The sequence below is a fragment of the Phalacrocorax aristotelis genome, chromosome 6 (genome assembly GCF_949628215.1).
Source record: "Phalacrocorax aristotelis chromosome 6, bGulAri2.1, whole genome shotgun sequence".
NCBI lineage: Eukaryota > Metazoa > Chordata > Aves > Suliformes > Phalacrocoracidae > Phalacrocorax > Phalacrocorax aristotelis.
The window spans coordinates 59,528,861-59,550,835 of NC_134281.1; the positions used below are offsets into that span (position 1 = coordinate 59,528,861).

Consider the following 21,975-nt stretch of genomic DNA (forward strand, 5'->3'; position numbering starts at 1 on the left):
TGGAAAGCCACGCTGCTTTATTTTAGATACTTTAGAAACACAGATAGCATTATAGCTTTATAAACATATAAAACAATGACCTCGGACCTGCAGAGCTTAACATGTAAACACGAAACTACTGACAGCGGAGAAAAGTCCGACCATTCACGAGGATCCTGCTGGACCACTTTGTGGTCATCAACTCAGATTTAAACCCACAGAGATCCCCAACCAAACTGACAAGTGACTAAAAAGTCCCCGACTCTCCTCTGAACACCTTCTCATTAGCTAAACTCTAATCATCCACCAGTGACAAGGTGCAGGGTTGGTTGAGTACCATTAATTGTCAGGCCCTGGAAATGCTCTGAAATTCCAGATGTGTCGGTGTTTTCAGCCTCTGATTCAGCTTTTATGCTACAAGCTAAAAAGAATGCTGCTGATAACACCCACGCTTATATACGCGCCTAATGAACGCAACAGTGAAACAGCCGCCTGCTTTAGAGCACGGACGTGTGCACGTGCACAGACATCCACACTCCCTGGTCAGGCGAACACGCCTTGGATCGCGGCTGACATCGAGACGTAGGAAATACAGGAAATACAGAATTGTTTTTCACATTTCAGAAGCGATAATACAACGTGCGATTCTGAACACAGGTACACATCGCATCGCAAAACACACTGCAGCCGTACAAGTTAAAGCTAAGGGCGAACGAGAAAAGAAGCACAAGAACAATTTCTGTGCAGCGCATTTACGTTACACCAATTCTTTTTCTCTGGAGAAACGGTGTGGGCATTAATTAGGTCTGTTACGCCTTCCATAGACTTCAAGACTTTTCTTTTTTTTCCACTGCAATTATAGAGAACATCATAATAATTTCCTGTACAGGTTATTTAACTGCAAATCTCGACTGATGCTTATTTAAACCTTCTTGTTCACCAAGGGATTCTCTGTTTTTTTTAGTGCATGGGTAACACTTTTATTAGCTGTTCTTAAAAATACTAAAACTGTAAAAAAATACAGTTAAAAGCCGTGTCACGTCACTTGAAACAAGTTCAGGCACCGCTGTCAAAATCCTGAAATATTTTGACAGGATGTATACACGTGAGATACACTGGAGGATACCTGTAATAACCTTATAAATAAAGAGGCTTTTACTGTTTTCCATCTTGCGGCGCAGTGTTACGAACTGCAATAATATAAAAATGTGCAGAAGATGATATCGCGCTAAGAGCTAACATTTGATCCCTGCGAGTCTATGTGCAGTGCACTGTTTGCCTTCCCTGGAAAGCCGAGTAGGTTCCGGAACCGAAGGCAAAATGCAATTTTTTAAAGAACAACGTAAATCTCTGCGCTAAAAAAAAAACACCCCACGTTATCTGAAATGGAAAGACTTAGAAACAGAATTAGCAAGTGGTTTCAGATGATCCTCCTCTTCTGTAGGAGCCTTATGATTATGGTGCCCGATGGTGCAGATAATTAACCAAAGACATGCCGTTCACTGATTTCACTGTGATAAAAGCAAGTGCTTATGTTTATGGGCCTTGCCTGAAACAGGAGCGATTCAAACATTAACGCATAGAAAACCAACAGAAATAGTTTTGCCACGTTTTTGGCAAATTTCAAAACATTCCGGGCTTCGACATTTCTTACGTCGCACATATGAGTTGGTGAGATTTGTGTTTTCGGCTTACAGTATCTTCCCACGAATCCACGTAGGAGCCTTTGCTGCACTTTAAAAGGTGTGAACAAAATCAAGATAAAAGGTCACCCTGACCCATCAGCCATGACAATTTCTACACCACAGTGAGAGGTTTTTAGCATCATACCTGGCTGCCTCTGAATCACCCGTTTAAATGACACCGTGCCCTCCTTTCAGCACAAGTGAAGTGGCGGGGCAATAGACCAGGTGAGACTCAAACTCACGCATCCGGAAAAATTGCAGAAGAACTGAAACCGACCTGTCTCCACACATCATTAATGCCCCCGCTTTGCTCCTGCTGCTTGCGCTGGGAACAGGCACGCCTCTCCTCCCCTGCAAAGCTAAACGCTGAGCCCCCTCTTCGGCTGGTATCTTCTCTGATGGGCGTGGAGAGCAGGAAGAGCGGTCCAGCTACGGCCAGATTTAAAATGGAACTACCTTTCGGTTGCTACCTCCTCCTTTAATGTCTTATGAAACCACCTCAACAGGAGATAAAGGCGAGCAGGGTGCCGCTGTGACGGCCGCTGTGCGCGCCTTGCACGCCGATCGGAGCGGCTGCATGAAACTGAGCTGCGACCAGCCCTGCCCGCCTCGGCTCCTCTCCTCAGCACCACGCTTTTACCAACCCAACAGTCTATAGACCCTGCAGCGAAAGCCTGACCAGAAATGTAACTTCACAACCGAGCGCATACACATGGCCGTATCGTTCCAGACCAGCAGTTCGTACCCTGTGCCCAACAGAAGCTGCTGAGGGATGAGTATAAGAAACAGAGCAAGCGTGGATCAGTTGCTCACGTGGTTTATCAGCCCAGGTTCTGGCAAGGGGTAGTGCTGGGACTTCATATGCCAGAGATGGCACCTGGTTAATACCCCTTGATCGTAAATAATCCGAGTGACTCTGTTTTATGAGTAAATTAACATTCAGCTGGTCACTCACCCAGGCTTTCACCTGAAACATCGAGGTAGAAATAGGATTTTCTTCTTTGGAAGATGAGAGACAGGCCCTGTGAGGAACCTATGGGAGAGGGTGAGGTCCAGACCACAACGGCGCTGTCAGCTGTCCTGCTGCCAAGCGCTGTCCTGCTGTCGTGCTTGTGTTTCTCTCTAGCTTCAGACTAGACCTTGGGCTGGAAGAGAAGGGTGCTACGTTTTTCCTGCTTGGAAAGGTAGCACGTATTATTCCTATTGCACTAATAGACAGGGAGATAATTTTGCACAGGCTTGGTTTTACTGCGTTGCCTGGCTCTGCCTTGGCAGTAGAACTGCTACAATTTCATTTTTGACATCCGACCTCGTCCCCTTTTCCCCAGGTCCAGCCTCCAGCCGTTGCCCCTTAGGCCCCAAAAGAGACAAGCAGGCCGACATGCTACGTATGACCAATTATATTGCGCTCGCAGTACTCCGAGACCTAAAACCGTTCAGCGTAAGTTGCAACCGCAGGTTACAATTCTAATCTGTGCGGCCACGTCGGAGATACTACAAGACACAACGCCTGCTTTGCTGCTGGTAAATCAAACACCCACCAAATGATCTCATCGGGGATCGGGGATGGGAAGTGAATCACAGGCCAAGGCTCTAAGTACAACTGTTCTTCAGAATGTGAAGATGGGAGAGGCATGCAAAGGTCCCTGCTGATGTCTTGCGTAAGAAATGACCCGTTTGCTCTATTAATAAATAAACGTAAATACCGAGCCTAACTTTGTCAAAGGATCTAGAGCCATTACAAATCTTACCTGAGGAACTGGAGCAAATTGTCAGGAGATTATTATTGTGTAAAAAGAATTTTACAGGTTCCGTGATTGTTCTTAATCACTCACACCAATCTGAAACTTTTCATTTAGATATTTTGAAGAAAAAGTTCATTACTGGTGACAGGTACTACCACATCGGTTATAAATCATTGTGAAAGGCTTTGCTTTTAGCGGAATCATTGCACAACAAAGAGATGCCAATTTCTGAAGTCTTTACTGAGGCAAATCCCCTGCACCGTTTACTGAGAGGTCTGTCTGCGTAAGGCCTGTTAGGTTTTGCCCATAGCCTGTGTTTCCAGGAGCAACGGGAAAAAACACCCAGACGTTGCGTTTTACTTTCTTGCGCTCCCTACGGAAGCGGATGCGGCTCCTGTCCAAACGTCGGCATATCCCAGGGACTCTGCGGAAGACCTGTGCCCGCCGCGCCGAACCTGGACGAAGTGGCCGAGGCGCTTCCAGCCAGCTCACCCGCTAAAGCAAGTCCTGCTCAGCGCTGTCCTTGAATTTTCCCACCGGGGGATGCTGCGGAGGAGGAAATACTTTCTGTAGCACTAGGAAGAGGAAAACAATGCACTCTTCTTCAGGCATTGCTCTGCCTACACTCTCTTACCCCACGACCTTCGGTTTTCACAAAAACTCATTATTATACGGTGAAATCCCAGCTGGACAGGTGATGACGGGGAAGATGGTGCCAAAAATGGACCCCAGTCCCCACCTGCCCTCTTTTTATTCCATCAGTTGCAGGGATTTCAGCAGGGGCAGCAGAGGAGATGCAGCTCTAGACACGTTTGTGCCAGTTCTTCCCTACACTACTTTCAACTCACAAGAGGCGGTGTGTCTGTCATCTCATATACTGCTCGTTGACTGCAAGAGACTGGAGCAGGTCAGAGAACCTAGCCGGTGTAAGAACGTGTTGCTTTGCAAGAAGTGTAAGCGTTCTTGGTGTGACTGGATCTGCGAGAACAAGAATGCTGCAACGTCTGGCAGCAGCCGCGCTCCTATTCGAAACTGCCTCTATTAAAACCCTTTGCCAGCCACGAATTTGTGGCAGGAGGCGATAGCTTGGAGAAAAATGTTAATTTTTACACCCCTCCCAAATATATGTTTCTCTCCTCACAATATGTGTGTAAAATAATTGTCATTTTAATGAAAACAGAAGTAACAGTCAGGAGGCAGATGGGTGGCAGTGATATACAGTCTAGGAGTAAGAAGATTGATGGGTATATATTTGTATACACAAACGCAAATCACATAGCTTGACTGTTCTACCATATTAGTTTCCATTTGTTGTAGCTGAACAACATCAAAGCAGTGATGGCCCCATATATTGCATTTAGTGGTAATGTAACGGACTACCAAAAAAAAAAAAAAAAAAAAAAAAGGAAAAAAAAATCAAAGTGAGAGTTTCTAAGTAGTTTCCTGGCAATTGAGACAGCAGGCTCTTTCATCTGTGCTGTAACTGTGGCAGTGCATTGATTTAAACTCCTTCTGAGATCTCAAATGCTTTTATATTCTTAGGTCTCGCTGGCTGCTTTCTTTTTGCCTTTTTTTTTTTTTTTTTTGCTTTCCCTTCAAATGATAAAATTCTAGCATTTAGCAGAATGCCATCTTGCTTCCCCAGAAGACGGAGACTTATTTCAGCTTTGGTTCTAAACTGCATAGGATCTCTAAATAAAATAGCTCTCAAAATGCCATCTGATTAGGAAATTGGCCTTTGACTTCACAGTTTCTAATATTCTTACCATAGCAAGGGGACAAACAACCATTATTCCTCCGAGATACCTGTGAGAGGTTTTACAATGGATTAACAGCTTTGCTTTTCCATTAATTTGGTTGAGTTCCTTTGGAAGATTTTTACCGATATGCCCAAATGGTAAGCAAAGGACTTACCGTTTTGATTTTATATTATAACATAATTTCAATTTTAGCATTACTTATCATCTTTTTAGAGAAGCTTTCTTCTTCAATTAGAACCTCTTCCTGATAAGTATTGAAGACATAAATCCACCTTCCTGTTAGAGAAACGTTTAGGAATGACTCTAAGCTATTTTTCAATGTGTAGTTGAGGCTACTGCTTTTTTGATTACTGTCTATTGATTAAGATTCTGGTGGAAAAAGACTGCAGTTGTAAATGAAGGTGCTTCAGGAAGGATTCTAGTTGTGCCCGTTTGGGTATCCATACGAATTGACGGCCTTGAGAAAATTAATTTTATTGTAGAGGGCAGGAGCATAATTATAATCTGGATAAGGCATACATGGCATTTCAAATTTATTCTCAGAAACAACTAGCAAAAAACTGACTCAACTAAAGGGAGACCCGTCTGGGCCATGCAATCTGTACGCTGCAAGGCCCTTGCTTATGGAAATGAAAATGTATGTTTTCTAGCCCCTGTACGATGACTTAGATGTGCCCAGACCTACAAAATAAAAAGCAGCACGCACAGCACTGGTTGCCTGACACAGTACTCGTCATAACGCGGCAGGAGCCGCCATGCGAGAGTAACGGACAGCTCAAATCTCCTCTGAGAGGGGTTTCTGTACTTCCAATCTTCAGGATACCGACGTCTGTGGAAAGGCTGCCTGCGTAACGATGGCTCCTCCTCCTCATGTCTCGTTGAACACCGACTTACCGGTACATTAAATGCGTAGCCTAAATTATCCTTTCTATCAGCAATTATTACTTTTCCTAAAGGGCTGTAGGATTAAGAACATTAGGGGAAGTGGATTATCAGACAATGTGGTGCGCTCTCTGGAAAAAAACGCGATTCTTTGTTTGAAGGAATAGATTTGTAAGTAAGAAAAAGCTTCCCAAATATTGATACAGTACAGATGGAATGATTTGATTCATTCACATTAGCTGCTTAAATGACTCTAGAGATAGAGGTTAGCAGATGGGATGCTACTTAACAAGGCTTCAGATACTGGATCAAGCTGCAAAACTGATTTGGATGATAGCTGGTAGCCTTTTTAAAACATTAGAATTGAGCTAATATACATGAACTAATGAACTACTGTTTCTTCCAAAGTCTAGTACGGCTTTCAGAAAGCAGCTTGAAAGACGCAAATATTACGTCTATGAGTTGTCTGAATTGTGGGAAAAAAAACGACGTAATCTTTTTTACTGAGTCCTAGACTTGAAGCCCTAATGAGCCGAGGGCTTACTAGTGACACCTGAGGGGCAAACACACAAAAGAAAGAGTCAAAGATGCTAACAACTCCCGGCTCTGCAGGGTGGGCAACCGTTCGCACAGGGCTTAAGAAATCCATATTGAAAAATAAAAAAGACCGGATGGTCCGATGTCATGTGGGTGTCAGTAATGACGTATTTCAGTTATTTCGTTGTACCTCAAGTGAGTTCATCGGACAAGCTTGAGGTAAAATGCCATTCTAATCACAAGTATAGGCCATTACGCGTCAGTCAGCAAAGGAGCTCAAAACGAGTTAAAAGGAGAAGGAGGTCCCCAGCCCATGCAAGACAAGCTTGTGGCGTAAGAGCTCTATCTCCTGTACGGCTTGGACCCTCCCTACAACAGGACAACGTAACGCTGGCGGGGTGCTGAGCTGGCGTTTCGGGAGCATCGAGGCAGGGACCACAGGCAAGGACATAAGGATGCAGTAGCTGGGCGGCAAGAAGAGCCGCACAGCTTGTGCTGAAGCCACAGCAGCCTCCTGAGACAGGCTGGGACAAAAAGCTGCCCCAGCAGCAAGGTGATGGTTAATCCTGCTGGCACAGAGACCCCAAAGTACCTGATTTTTGGGGGTGAAAGACAGACCTTCTTCGTGTATTGCACTCCAGCAACCCTGGGCAACTGCGAGTGGCCAACAGTGAAGGAGGAGAAAAAAGTCTAGAATCCATTAGCCACTTATCAGATGAGGGCACGGCAGGCAATAAGAGCACTGTAAGGGATCCTTTAGGAATGTTATCCGACGCATTAATTCCTAGCCTACTCAAATGTATTTTTCCTCCCCTTAAGTTCTTCTCTGCCAATTAATGTATCTTTGATCTAAATAGCTAAACTGGGTGTTTGGGAGTGGGAAACCGGTACTTATCAAGGGACTCTGAACGATGCAATTTAGTATCCCGTGTCTTTGAGAGGGGAAATGCGGAAGAAATCAAGAATTTTCAGAAGCCTCCCTGAGGTAATTGGTTTTTTTCCTCCCCTGTCAACCACCCCTAAGGGAATGGTTATATTTCCTTATCTCACTAAAGCATTCTGTCAGTTCTTGGAACTACAAAGTGGACCTTTATGCACTAGGTGGGCACACACACTGATAAAAGTGCTGATCGCGATCATCTTTCCTAAGAAAACAAATATGATTCCACATGTCTCGAGCATTGAGGAGTGTGGGAAACAGCCTCATAATCAGCCATCTATAGCAAATCGTATCACCGTACCGTAGATCTACAAAATGAAAGCTATCTTTGAAAGCAGATGAGCTGGCTTCCCTGTACAAGCTGTCCGATCACATATAGAGGCTCTACAACTATCCTTAAATATATGTTGAATAACACTTCATATGCCATTTATTAACGCCCAAAGGTCTCGCCTCTCTCTTATAAGTACTGCTGTGGAAAATGAAATCCTTCAGTTCTCCCAGCGGTTCTGCAGCTGCTGGGACAGCGTCAGCAGCTGTAGATGTACTCGACCCGCTTCCACGAGCTGCATCCTCCAGCTCCTCCAAAGGTATTTCTAAAGCGGGTATCAGCGAAGCCGCTCAGATCTGGTGGTTTGATGCTAAAAGTCATCATGTAGCATAAGACATGTCGTCAGAAGTTAGCAGTGTGTTTAAGATCTTGTCTTCTGAGAGCTAAGCGACAGGAACGCCATCCTCCCCGGACTGGAGCCGGTGCGTTATTCCAGTTTTGGAGAGGCATAGCTGTCAGAAGGGAGCGTGGTTCCGGGAAAGCACGCTTTTCAGAAAAGAACTGTCTTCTGAAAAAACGGGTGGAAAAGAGTTTGAGAATTAACCAAGATGCTGCTTGACAACATGGAACGCAACGGCTCCGCTTAACTTGAAAATGTCTGCTTTGCAATTTGAGTTAACTGGAATGAAAAGGTCAAAACTAAAACACGTTGCAAAATGATTGAAACAAAGATTTAATTCACCCAAATAATATTTTTTTTCTTTACATGTGTTAATTCCACACATTTTTTAGAATTTTGATTATCAGTTTTAACTGGAAAACTTCCCCATCCTTCAACTGCCCTCTGACAGAGTAACTATCTCCTGATCGTTGGTACCACTCAGGACTCAGGTTCATTAATGCACAACAGATGCAGGGTAAAGCTTCAGCGTTCTTCATCCCAGGACACTCTGAATCAGACACAGCGGGGCATTGAACCCAGATCTAGCCTGATTAAATGAAATTTGTCAATGAAGAACAGTTTCCTCACAGAATTTTTCAACAACCTCTAATGAGAACCATCTACTGAGGGACATCCTCCTGTGACCAGAATTCTGAAAGCTGCAGACCTCTCCAAATCAAACAGCAAAGCAATTTTTCCATTTTGGAGCCTCAGTTCAGTCCTGCGATGATTAACCCCTCATCCTCGCGAGTCTTTCCCTCTAGTACTCTCAACATTTTATTTCAGCTAAAATTACTTTCATCCTTTATCAGCTTGCCTGTATGAATTTGCGCACCGGCTGCTGTGGCCATTGAAGAGTGAGATTCGTGTGAATAAAATAGTTCTGACCCTCCGAGTCCTTCGCGTCTGAGATAAAAACCCACTTCCACGTTTCCTTAGGGATTGTTTTACCTATCTCTGTCCAAATAGTAAATATCAGCAAGAAAAAGCGGTGACATAACTCAGACATTGAAGGAAGTTCAAACCCTTTCTTAAATGTACTGCTAGCTTCAGAAAAATAGTTTCTCTGTTTGTTTCCTTCATTCAAGTGGCTTGGGTAAAAGGAGCTCCGCCAGCCACATCAAGCTGAGTCAGGGGGCTTCTCTTGCAGCAGGGAAAAAAACATCAAGAAGGCGCCAGGGCTCCTTATTCCCACATTGCTCCCTCCTTCCTGGGCAGAAAAAAAGAGATTTTTCTACCCCTGGGAAAACGGTCACCGATCTGCGGCTAGCCCCGCACTGAACCCGAGCCGGGGGGGGCTCCGGGACCGTGCCTCCCCCCCAGCCCAGCCGCCCCAGGGCTTGCGCTCCCTCCCCTCCTCTCGCTGCCAGCTGCAGCCTCTGGCTGAAAGCCGAACGGAGCCGCTACGCTACAAGAAGGAAAGTTTCTTACACGCGTGTTTTCTTTGTCCGACCGGTAACGTTGCCGAGAAGAACTTCTCCGACGGCAGAGCTTTGCGATCCTGAATGATTTACGTTTTCCCTTTTTGGAAAACAAGTCCCCCGCAGTTACAACATGTATCGTTTAAAACAAAACACAGGGAACTCCCTAAGTAATTATTGGTGACGGCAGTAACAAAAAAAGAAACTCAGCATTTTCCACCGTGCTCGTCTTTCCTTCCACTGACATTTTCAATATCCGACAAGGAGCTGGGTGCACTTTCACGTTCAATTTCCAGTCACCCCACACCGGCACACAAGGGGATCTCTGCCTACAACGGAGCTAGCTTCGCGTCTCAAAGCAACCTCAGCCGAGTAAAACAACTTGCCCACAGTTTCTCCGACCCTTAACCGAGCCTCTTTCGAAGAGTCATCTCCGTGTTGGCTTTACTTCGTAAACTTTTAAACCAAACTCAGGCGATGTGGTGTCATAAAGTCACCACGTGGCTTCATCTACAGGGAGGAGAGCTCTGTGCTTGTCCACGTAAGACAGCGGCAGCACGAACCCGCATCAGTAGCGCGAGGCCACATTAAAAATAGGTGCAGCGGTACTGGATTTTGGAAAGACAAGCAATATCGTGGGTCCCTGGGAGGGATGGAGAGACCGTTGCCAAAAACCATCATCCCTCACATCCCCTCAACCCTTTAAGCCCCCGTGTCGCCGGGCCCAGGGAAGCAGGGTCGAGACCTTGGGCAGAGGAGGGGAGAGAAGTAGGCTCAGTGTCGCCAGGGGTTCCTCAGCAGAGGCTGGGAGTGACTGCTACAGGACGGCATTTGAGCTGATGCTCAATGGAGACCTAATTGTTATTAAATAATTATTATCATTCAGTGATAGTTAAACCTACTTTGCATGAGAAGCCATTATAAGAATAACAAAAAACCCAGTTGTTATGGAATGAGCTTGAATTCGTTCTTACAACTTTATGAAATAACAATCCTATCTATGCAGACCTCATTTACTAGCCGGTGAAATGAGCAGAAATAAAGGAAAGCTAATAGATAAATCCCCTAAGCAGCTCCAAATAAAATGTAAAACTGCTGCAAAACTGCACAAAATAAAAGGCCTTATTAACTTCGATTTTAGTCCGTAACTTTACAATGCGCTGGTTTGAACACTGCAACTTTTCATTAAAAGTGGCGGGATAATAAAAGTAACAATCAATAACGAAACCTTGCTCAACTCTGGTATTTTTTTTCCCAACTATAACCAAAAAAAAACCGTTCTAGATTGATTTCGATTGACAAATTCCTATCTCCATGAAAAGGAGCTCTCACGGAAAATTCTCACTATCAATTAGCAATTTCCAGCCCAAGCATCTGCGACGGAGCAAGCGCGGCAGTCCTGTAATGACTTTTTTTTTTATTATTAGCAAAGGCAGACAGTGGCGAACAGGCTGAGTTTCCGCAATTAGCACTGAGCTACGAAAAAAAGCAGAAAATAATGACTTGTTTATCAGAAGGGATCGCTTGACTACGCCTGTCCCAACTCTCCTCTCTCTTCCACATGCGTTTTCCTTTTGATTTTACGTCGGCATCTTCAAACGGCCCTTTGTTCCCTCTTTTGTTTCTGCACGTACTGTAAATCTCAGCTCCGCAGAGCAGGGCCGCTCCATTCAGCGCCGCGTCCATTGAAGACTTTTTTAAGCGCGCGGCTCTGCGAGCGGCGGAGCTAATGATACCTGGCTTCCAGCAGCTCTGCGTCTCCTGGTTGGGTTCTCTGACGTCTAATAAGGTGTGACTGCCAATTAAAGCCTTTCCTGTGGCTGACACGGTCCTAACAGCGCTGTCCCATGTGGATTCTCAGAGGTCTGATAAAGGGGAGCTCGTCGGGCACTTGCGCGCACAGCGAAGGAGTGCAGGCATGCTCTCCCCTCCGCCTGACTTTTTAGTTTTCTCAAAACTTGTTATAGCAAAATACTTTCTACCTTCCAGCAAATTTCAGTGAAAAGGGCCACAAAACTCAAACGTGACGGAGGATTCTCAAAAGGACGTACAAACACTTACCGAGTGTCTTTGGGAACACAGGCTAAAGACTGCTATTTCTACAGGAGACTACATTTCTCTCTGTCAAAGGACTTACATCTGCCAAGAGGTTTTCCCTTAAGTGGTAATATTTTTTTTTCATTAAAATTGTTGGTGGATGCAAACAGCCATCCCTTGAATCTCGCCTCGTATCATTTTGGTGGCCTGCCACTGCGTCCAGCCATCTATTCTTCACTCATCAATTTAACTGGCCATTAAGTTAATTAACCTTAATCTCTCTGTATCATGGACAGCTTTGTACTGAAAGGTTTTTGTTCTTCTACCCCGAGCCACAGCCTGCGCCAGGAGCTTCACGGCGTCCAGCTGGTGCCAAAGCGTGCCCGTCCTCGGGCTTCTCCGCCCACGGAGCGCTCTCCGACGGGCACAAAACAAAGCCTTCAGCCTCTGTTCCCCCCACGTGCTGGTGTAAGGACGGGCTGGGGGCGGAGGAAGGATGGGCTCTCAGCGAGCCCAGGCAGGAGAAGCCCAGCCTTGCTCTGCCACGCCGACGGCACGCTATGGTTGTTGAAGGCTTGCAGCCACCCGCCCGACTTCATTCTCCTCGCACAGAGCTGAGATTAGACACGAGGAAAGTCTGAGCCCTTCCTCTGCGTTCAAAATCACTGCTATTCATTGCAAGCCAAAATAATCCTTTTTCCAAGTGTCATCAGTATAAACAACCTGGAATTGTAGAACACGGGGCCTGCTCCATCACTGCCCAGCTCTGTCACTCCCCTGATTTCAATCTCTCTTAGTTTTTCACTCTCCATACCATTAAATGGCATAAACAATAATTCCTGGATGAGAAGCTTTTGCCCTCACCTAGTCCTCACTTAACGCAACTATTCGTGTCTTCCCTGACTTGAACAGACACTGAAACGGGCTTAAAAGAACACTAATTAAGTGCACGGAGAATGAGCTCTGCACTTTCCAGTTCTGTAGCCATAAAAAAAAAATAGAGAAATTGCATCAGGGACCTTAATGAAAATTACAAAAAAGAGGGGGGGGGTGGGGAAATATGATAAATGATTTACTTCAGGGGTTTTTGTGGGGTTTATTTTGAGACTGGGCTGGAGAAAATGGTAGCATCTGACCATTAGGATGTGACACAGTGTTTATGAAATGGAATTTTATTTTTTCCCTGTCGTTTCAGTGATTGTATTTTCACAGCCTTGCTTTTATTTCCTGATAGCCAGGGCATTTTATACCATGTAGAAGGGTTCCTCACAGGGTTTCACATTTGCACAAATACAATAACAATGCTCTCTCATAGTTCAAGTCCCACTATTTTGGGATGGAAAAGCTTGTTTATTCACACACAAAGGGCCATCCTGCTGTTATAAAAATCCCTCAGCTAAATGCTTCAGTAAAAAGCCTGCCAAAGAAAAAATAATAATCAAACTGTCCTGAATCCCTTGAGATTCTGGCTCCAAAGAGGTACCAACAAGAACGCTCCTTGAAAACATTAAAAAAAAAACAAAACCCACAAGCAGTTGCATAAAAACAACCGCATTCTGTGTTGGAGGGAGATTTTTATCTTGCAGAGGCAAAAATCATCGCTATTGCTTTCCGATCGTGGGCTGCCATGCTTCCAGAATGGTTTTGCTCTTCCTCGGATCCCTGATGTCTCATACGCAACGGGTGTGGGGCAGGAGGGAAGGGCACGGGGCAGATGCAGCATCACGGAGCCTCTGCCTCGGAGGTGGGGTACATTCCCACCACATCCCCTTGCCTGAGAGACGAGGAGGGTCGTGGTGCAAGGTCCGGAGGCAGCCGGTGGGCGCGGGCTGAGTACGAGATGGCGAGGACAAGAGCACAGCGCCCATAGGAACAGGGCTGCAAGGTACTACATCCCGTCCAGGGCAAGGCGGAGACGGAGATGGGTGAGGGTGGGTCTGAAGCAGGGCTCGGGGCAACGCCACAGGCTGCCCTGCTGGGAAACAGCATTATATGGGTGGATTTTAAATCGCTGCTATATAGCGAGCCTTACAGACATCCATGCTGGAGCAAGAGGGGACACGTGGGACCTCCATAAGCTGTACGAAAAGAAATTGGTCTGAAAAGGAACCCATATTCCCTACACGTTAACGACCAATATTCAAGATTAACAAAAGTATTGCACACCAGTGGCAAGAGACACTACCACGAAACGAGTAGACTTCAGAGAGTACCCCTTTGTTCTACCTTTTTCTTTTCGTTACGTCTGCTAGAAATGATGACTACAGAATCTCTTTCAACAAAAGGTCATTTATGTCAATGGACAGAACACAGAGGATCAGATCACCTGCGGTAATTGCAAATTAATGCTCTACTGCTAATGCATTAACTACACAATATTGATCTACAATTGAATCATACAGGCTACTGTGAAGTGATTTTTACTTTAATATTTTTATGCTTTTATTGCTTTTTCCATAATGCATTTTCTCTTTCGACTGGAATTTTCTATAATTGTCTCCATTTTTAATTTCCTACAGCGAGATGACTTTGAAAAATGTATGTCTCTTTCAAAGCCTTGCAAAAATCTAACAAGCCATCAATGTGACATGGTAAATCACATACATGATGCAAAAGGTGCAAAAAAATCCGATATACATCTTATTTTGATAAATTGGGGCTTTAGAAAAAGCTTGCTTAAATTAAAAAAAAAGTAAATACTTCAGCCTCACCGGAAGCCCATAGTAATGAACTGTACCTCAGCAAGATGCAGCTAGACATTTCGGGAGCTTTTGGTATGCAACGAGTGCAGGATTACCTCCATAAATACAGTTGTTATTTTATTTTTTTTTTTAATTTCATGCCTGTACCGAAAAGGGATCGGTGGATTTGGGTACGTTACAGAAAAGGTGTAGGGCTACGGAATCAGCTGAAGAATGATTGGAATGTTTCAGCATTTTTAATAAAAAAATTTAAAATGCAAGTGGGGTCTTTTTGCAACCGTTTCTGAAGTCCATAAAGTGGAAGAATGCTCTGTTAAATTGTTGTATAAAATTTCAATCCCAGCCGCGACCGACTACAACGACGCGGTTTGTTTTCTATACCTGCTGCAAAACTTCCTCGGACACGAACTTTTCTGCCAGTAACGACACTACGATGTTGCCCTCCGTCTTCTAAAGGAGGGGGAAGAACACGCTGAATACTGAAACTCTTTCCCTAAACCCTTCCCTAATATACCTGCTTAATACCACTTGAGGTGGTTATAGCATATATCAAAATACGGCTTACCACCCGACTCCTGGCTTGCATTCCTGTGGATGATCGTTTCGTAAATGGAAAATAAATCCCCATGTTTTAAAAACAAAAGGGATTGGAAGAAATAATGGAGAACCGATTGCAGGTGAAATGGCTGCAGAGGAAAACCTGATCCTGCTTTTAATGGAGGTACATTTATTATTCATAAACCTCTCCTCTAAGAGATATGCCACACTGCAATTAAATCAACTCACACACAGCCTTTGTATTGTCTCAGCCCATGAACGTCACCCTCTCGTGGCACAGAAGGCACAAGACTCTTGCCTAGGCAGAACGAAGGGAAGCCCACGGCCACGCAAGCGCTGCCCTCCCAGGCTCTCTAGCTGGCCTCCGTGGATGGATCAACGTGCTGCTTAGTGGTAGGAGACCGCGTTTAAAGCTGGATGAACTGACACTCCCTACCCTTTTAAAATAGTGCTAACGAGGGACCACCCCCACGCTACCCTGTGTAACGTGGCGGTGACAGCAGTACCCACTCCCAGGTTTTGAGACCAGCGCTCATGCGGCACAGCTGAGCGCAGAGCTCAGCCCAGCACCGCCAAAGCCTGGGCCTGCTCGCTTTCTGCCTCTCGATCAGTCGTAAGGTGTCCTTGTGGTTTTGGAAACGTGCAATAAGACCACAAAATGTGCAGTACTGTGTCAGTCCAAGTGTCTAGCCAGCACCACCTCCCACAGTGTCCAAAGCAGACACTTCAGTAAGTCTATGGCATGCATATCAAATCCCCCCAGCAGAGTCCCAGCTTCCACCTACCTAACTCGGGGACTCGTTACGTAGTGAATCTTAATATACTGAATCATTCAGTAAATCACTTTATTTGATGCCGTCTCCAAATTCTGTACTTGCTCTGTATTTTGGTGCTGAGAAAGCAGAAGTGAACTGTCAAAGCCGTTACGATAAGCGACGGAGGTTTTGACCGTTGAAGAAGGAACAACCTGGGCCTTTGATACCAAGGGCGCGTGAGAGGGAGATTGGGATCCAGGGAAAAGTATATTAGCTGGCTGTTCGTATGACCTTGGTAAGAAGGAAAACGGCAGCAATGATTCTCATAATCCTAATTAGGTTCCAAAGATGACCTGTGAAGACGAGGCTGTCCTCCTCTGCCTGCCACGCTGTGCCTCGCCTGAGCAGCAAATACAAGTTTCAGTCTGGTCCCGGTCAAGTGTACTTCTTGTAAGACTGTCTATAGAGATTACTCGTTTCCCTCTCCCTTCCATTTGCCTTTCCCAAGCGGAGGGAAAGACTTATGGCCTGTACTCACAATCTTGCATGAAGTTTACTGAAGGCTTATTTTTAAATAAATGTAATTGAACTAGCCCAGGCCCTTACCTACACAGCAGCTTTAGAATCCATTTATCTCAGATTAGTTTAAATGACTTCCCTACTTCAGCGAAACAGAAATAAGCCACTCAAACCGAGGATAGGTTTGATCCAGAGGAGTTTAAAATCAGTTCTAGAGATGACTTAAGTTAAACTGGTGAAGCCTAGGGACAAGAACAGACTTTTTTTCACCAACTCTGGGAAAAAATCTGTTGAAAAGAGAAATTGTTCTGTAAAGGGCAGAAGACCGGTATAGATCCAAGGCATATCTGGAAGCCGGTTCCAGAGGACTTGATTATTACTAAAAAGAAAACAATCATTAATGCTTTGTAAATCCAATATTCTTTCTCTTGAGCACTCACTGGGATGTCTGCATTAAATTATATTTCAGGATTTCCCATTACCGTTGGCAAACCAACACGAAAATGAAAGAAATAATAAAAAATAAACAGCTACACAGTCTCTATACAGGAAAAGTGCATAAACGACATTAAAAAACCTTCATTTTTAGTCACCCAGAAACAGACACAGCAGACGTAGAACAGAAAAACCGTTCCACTCTGTGTAGTCCAGATCACGTAATATTGTTAAAGGCAAAGCCACCAAAACTGCAGCTCTATCAGCAATAGTGAATTAAATGCATCTATAGCACTGAAAACATTCCCTTGACGATCCTATTTTTTTGTAGACAAATGCTGCTCTGTAACTCGTACCGTTACTTAGTGTTTATATGGAAGAAGCTCTCAGACCACTAAGAAAGGCAGAGCTTGTGTCTGTCCACGGGAAGAGGTTGAAGCATTCTAATACAACCTAAAAAAGGAAATAGTATTAACAAACCTAAGGACCATAGTAAGTCTGTAGCCTTCTACTTCAACTCCCAGAGACGCTAACTTTGACGTGCAACGAAAACCCCAACCACACCAAACCACTGAGTTGGCCTATGCCTATTTTTTTCCCCCCCCGAAACGCAGCAGACAAATGACTAATGCCAGCAGTCGCCGTAGCTGCGCAGAAAGGATGGTCACACTGCACCGAATTTGAATGTCAAAGCGAACTGTGGGAATGAAACCACTCCAGTCATCCCACGGAGTGACACAAAGCTGATATCCACAGGATCCACGGCCGCTGTTGGCTGTGATGGGAGCTACAGATAAAGGGGATGAGTATCTACCAGAATGCAACAATATATAAGGGAATAATATAACATAACCACCACCTGCTCCTTATCAGCCATTCTAATGAACATGCTGCAGTGATGCCCTGACATGCCCAGTAGAGCAGATAAGGGGCTCACTTCCAGCCAGTTAATAAGAGGCCTGTAGTAAGAGGCCACCAAGGCTTCCTTCCACAACAGGGACTGACTAACCATGCCAGCCCAGGCAGGACCTCCAAACAACCCGTCAGGCCGTGTAAGCAGCCTCAACGGCTGCATGCAGCCCTACACCTCGCTCCAATGGGATGGGCTGCGATGCCGGCACCGTATGCAGGAGGTACAGCTCTGCACCTCCTGTTCCAATAAACATGCTTAAGGGACACTGATGCCTGGGGAAACAAGAGTTATTTCAAACTGGCTCCCAGTGGGACCAAAGTAGTGCTCTTTGAAATCCCTCTCCCCTTGAAAAGGCTCTTTGCAGAAGACCAAAACCAAGAATAAAGGAAGATATCTCAAGCTTAACTCTATGTCAACCTTGTATGACAAGGGAGAGGTGCTTAAAGTTTAAATTCTCTAGGTCAGAGAAAAAAAGTGCTAACGTATGCATGGCAAGCCTTTTCCCAGATTGGTATTGTGACACCCAGAGTCGTCTTCTGGCAAGTCCTCCTCCTCCTCCATCTGAAGTGAATGTCTCTTAGCAAGAAGCACGAAGCTAAGAACACGAAAATTCCTTTCAATGGTACGAAAGGAATCCTAATCCACTATCCTAATGTCCGAGAGGAAGATACATTATGGTTTAATTACAGTTATTTTTATTTTATAAAGGAAGAAAAGGTACCTGTAGAACAGAAGCCCCACTGTGCAGAAACTGGAGCCCGCTTTCAGCAGAATCGATGCCTCCGGTCGCTAAGATGGGAAATCCTGGGAGAGCACGGGCTATGGCCGACACCGCGCGGAGGGCGATGGGCCTAATAGCATTTCCTACGGAAAACCAGAACATTTGGTTAGCAACATCGGAACACACCCTGATGTGATGTGCACACCCCTCATGGTAGGAACATCAGCAACTAACGTCTAATTCTGAGACGCAGAGGTTATATTCATTTATCAATTGACACCAAGTGGGTTTCAAGTCGCATCAATACTTGTAAAGTATTATGAATTTTGCCAAAATAAAGAAAATCGCAGAAACGTTTGGATCAACCTTGCAAAGCTGGCTTGAGCATTTTAGGTGCTGCTCAAAACAAAGACAAACAACGTCTGAGAGAGAAAGCAATACTTTACCTTACGCGACACTGCAGACAAAGAGATTTTTGTTTCGACATAAAGAATCAGGTTGCTTTTCTGAACGTAGACGTCGTCCAAGTAAGAAGGAACATCTTATTTATTTACATCTGACTAAAAACTGTTTAAAAGCGCCATTTCACTGCACTTGATGTTTTATATATTATTTAATATGTTTTCCCTTTGGACCATTGTAGATTCAGATAACCCTTTAAGTAAGCCCCTTTTAACTATTAGCACGATGACCAGAAGCTCAAAAGAATTAAGTATATTCATTTATGGTTGTACCTCCAAGACTGGAGCTTGCGTTTTCAAATGGGATACAGAGGTTGAGTCAGACAGCTCCTTGCTACAGTTAGAGGAATGATTAAAGTCTCAATACGCTGCGTCCGCAGTGCATCTGCTTTGGCTGCATCCCACTGATGGTATGCAAGTATTTAAAATATGCATACAGATGCTGCTCATTAAATGATGGATAGCATAGGCAGCTGACACTTTCAGTTATTTATTTTTTAGGCTAGTTGTGATTTCCCTAGATAACTCCTGTCTTCTTAAAATTTCCCTATGCAAGGGAGTGCTAGGACTTTATTTTTTTTTTTTTTCACTGTATTAGATAACTTGGGGAAATACCGTGACATGAAATACTTCTGAGCACTCTCCGTGGGTATTTTCATAACCTTTAAAGCTTTGACCTTCTGCAAGAGCAAATAACAAAAAGGGAAGAAAGAAATAAAACCAATGCCATCAACAAAGCAACAGGGAGAAGAAACTGCCATTAGGAAGTGCGGGAATAGAGCCCATGCGGGAACAGCAGCCGCTGCATCGCCACAGCTCTGCTCAGATGCCCGACCAACATCCTCACCTCCTTCAGACAAAACGCCTTCAACCCAAACACGCTGTGTTGCCATTCTTCCCCTACGCTTTCTGAGACAGAAGTACTGCAGTCTGCTGGCTGGGTTTTTAACCCAAGATGGTCTTTAGTAAAGGATAAGTTGCTTTTTTCAAGTGGCCCTGTCTCGCTGAGCCCAGCACCTACCCTCCCTCCAGCGTCCCCGTCAGAGCTGGGGGGTCACTGAGCAGAGTTTTACCGGTCTCCATGAAGGACCTACTGTCGGCTCAGGATTCTGCTCGCTAGAAAGAGCCTCTGCCTTGCTTGTGCATCAGCTAAGACCTCCCCGGTCTAGCTGGAAAGGTCAATGAAGAGAATGATCCCACACAAGTTCAGGTCACAAGACCTGTCATGTTTTGCTTTAAATAGGACAGCTGCACTGTCACTTTGTCAGGCAGCTGTTTTTTCAAGGTAATTTTCCATTACAGAAAACTGAAATCTGGTTTGTCCAAACCGTTAAAAGTACTCTGCCTTCAGCTCACATTGCCTTTTACAACATACCACTGCCCCTCACTGTAACCCTGACAGACAGCACTGAATTCACAGGAGACCCTGGCCCATCAGTGTTAAACACATTCGCACCCAAAAGCTCAGCTAAGCAGTCTCTATTGACACCTGCTCTGGATTCAGCACAAAATTATCTTCTCGGGCGACGACAACTGCCGCTGCCTCAGGATAGACGCCTTCTCATTATATACTTAATACAACACCTCCTCCTTCTTCAATAACTGATCTCTGCCCCTCAGCAAAGCCCAGAAGACCCGCTCTCTGATCAGACTCTTCCACCCGCCATCAAGACACCCCGGATGTTCTTCCATGCCCGTGTTAGGGATCAGGCCTGCTCACAGGCTTTACACAGATACTCCTCGCTGGTTTAACAGAGGTGGCATAGACACAGAATGCTTTCAGCGCGTAAACTTTCATTTGGATAAATGGGCAGCCTAACCCAAGATGTCCTACCGGTGTGTTTTGGTGAAAACCAGAGCCTCGTTCATAAAAATTCGAAATCTGACTGAAACTGCCTTAAAGAGTCTGAGATCGCACCAGAACGGATCCCAGGAAGGAGCTGGAGCTGAGTGGGAGCTTTCCACAGGACACTGACGACTATTTGCCGTCATTTGAGCTAGATCGATTGGAACATGTTTGAAAGGAACAGAATGATTCTCTGAAAGAAGATGACTGCTAGCGTCCAAAGAGCAAATATTATGACTGAATTGACGGTCCAGTCTTAGAGGAAGACTTGAGACAAAAAACAAAATGGAACCATGCTGTTTGCTGTCACGGATTTATTTATAAAGCCTTTCGGAGGGCATTACATGCCAAGACATACGCTACCCAGCCAAAACCACTGCAAATAATCTCATCGAAAAACACTCGTTCATGCAATTCTTCAGATATTCAGTGTTTAAAATTGAGGCTACAGGTAAGCGTCAGAATTGCTACGTTGCTTTCAGGCACTGACACAGCTGCTCCAGAATCTCACTGTGACTAGGCAGTTATTTTTTAGAAAGGCGAAAGAATACAGACCCTGGCAACTCTGAAATCATGTGGCTAGAGGGAAATTTCTTCCCAATCTGCACGAGTTAAAAACTGGCATCTTCCTTGAGGCGTGAAGGTTTATATTCTTTTAACCCCCATGTAACTCTGAGAGTTTGTGTTCAGTCAGTCTTTAAGCCTTGTAGACCCTTGACCTTAATGATGTCTTGTAGTAAAGAGTTCCAGAAGAAAATATTTCCAGAATATAATTGTTCCTTTCTTCAGTCTCATTAAATTAGCCACCTTCTCACTTAAATGACTGTCTCTGTACAATGGTCAGTAGAGAAAAAGGAGCAAATGTCAGTTTATTTAAGGTTTCAGCACAATAGGCAATCAGAAAGGCCTTCATTCAGCCCAAAGAAATCAAGCATATCATTTGATGAAGCCTAGAAGAGACGGCAATAAGACTTAGAATTTATTATGGAACATAGGTACTTTTTAGTACTAGCTGCGCTTGGTATTCATAACACGAGTTATTACTTACATTTGGTGATTAGTAAATTGGTGATAAATTGGTACAATCGCAAAAGTATTCCAGTCATCTATAATTCACCCAAATGAATTTAAAAACATTTCAGGAGTGCTTCTGATGAGAGTAAATAAATGACTCTAATGACAATCAGAGGGTTGACTGAGGTGTCACTATTCATCCCAGCGTTTTTTTCTTCAGTCTACGGAATACGGAACAAGCACATACATCAGAAGGTGCAGCCGTCCTCCCGTGCATTTCTTGATCAACAGTTCAGAAGCCTCCCCTTCTGCAATAAAAGCTGCTGGTCCGGAATACAGTGTGATTTACTTG

General features: G+C 44.7%; 1 protein-coding gene across 2 annotated transcripts in view; it reads right to left on the reverse strand.

The window, feature by feature from the left end:
• Positions 1-21,975, reverse strand: part of DPYD (dihydropyrimidine dehydrogenase) — a 368,160-nt gene that overhangs the window by 50,152 nt on the left and 296,033 nt on the right. For both annotated transcript variants that reach the window (XM_075098192.1, XM_075098193.1), the window contains one exon: positions 18,303-18,445. In XM_075098192.1, the coding sequence (XP_074954293.1) occupies positions 18,303-18,445 (143 nt within the window). The remainder of the gene's footprint in view (positions 1-18,302; positions 18,446-21,975) is intronic.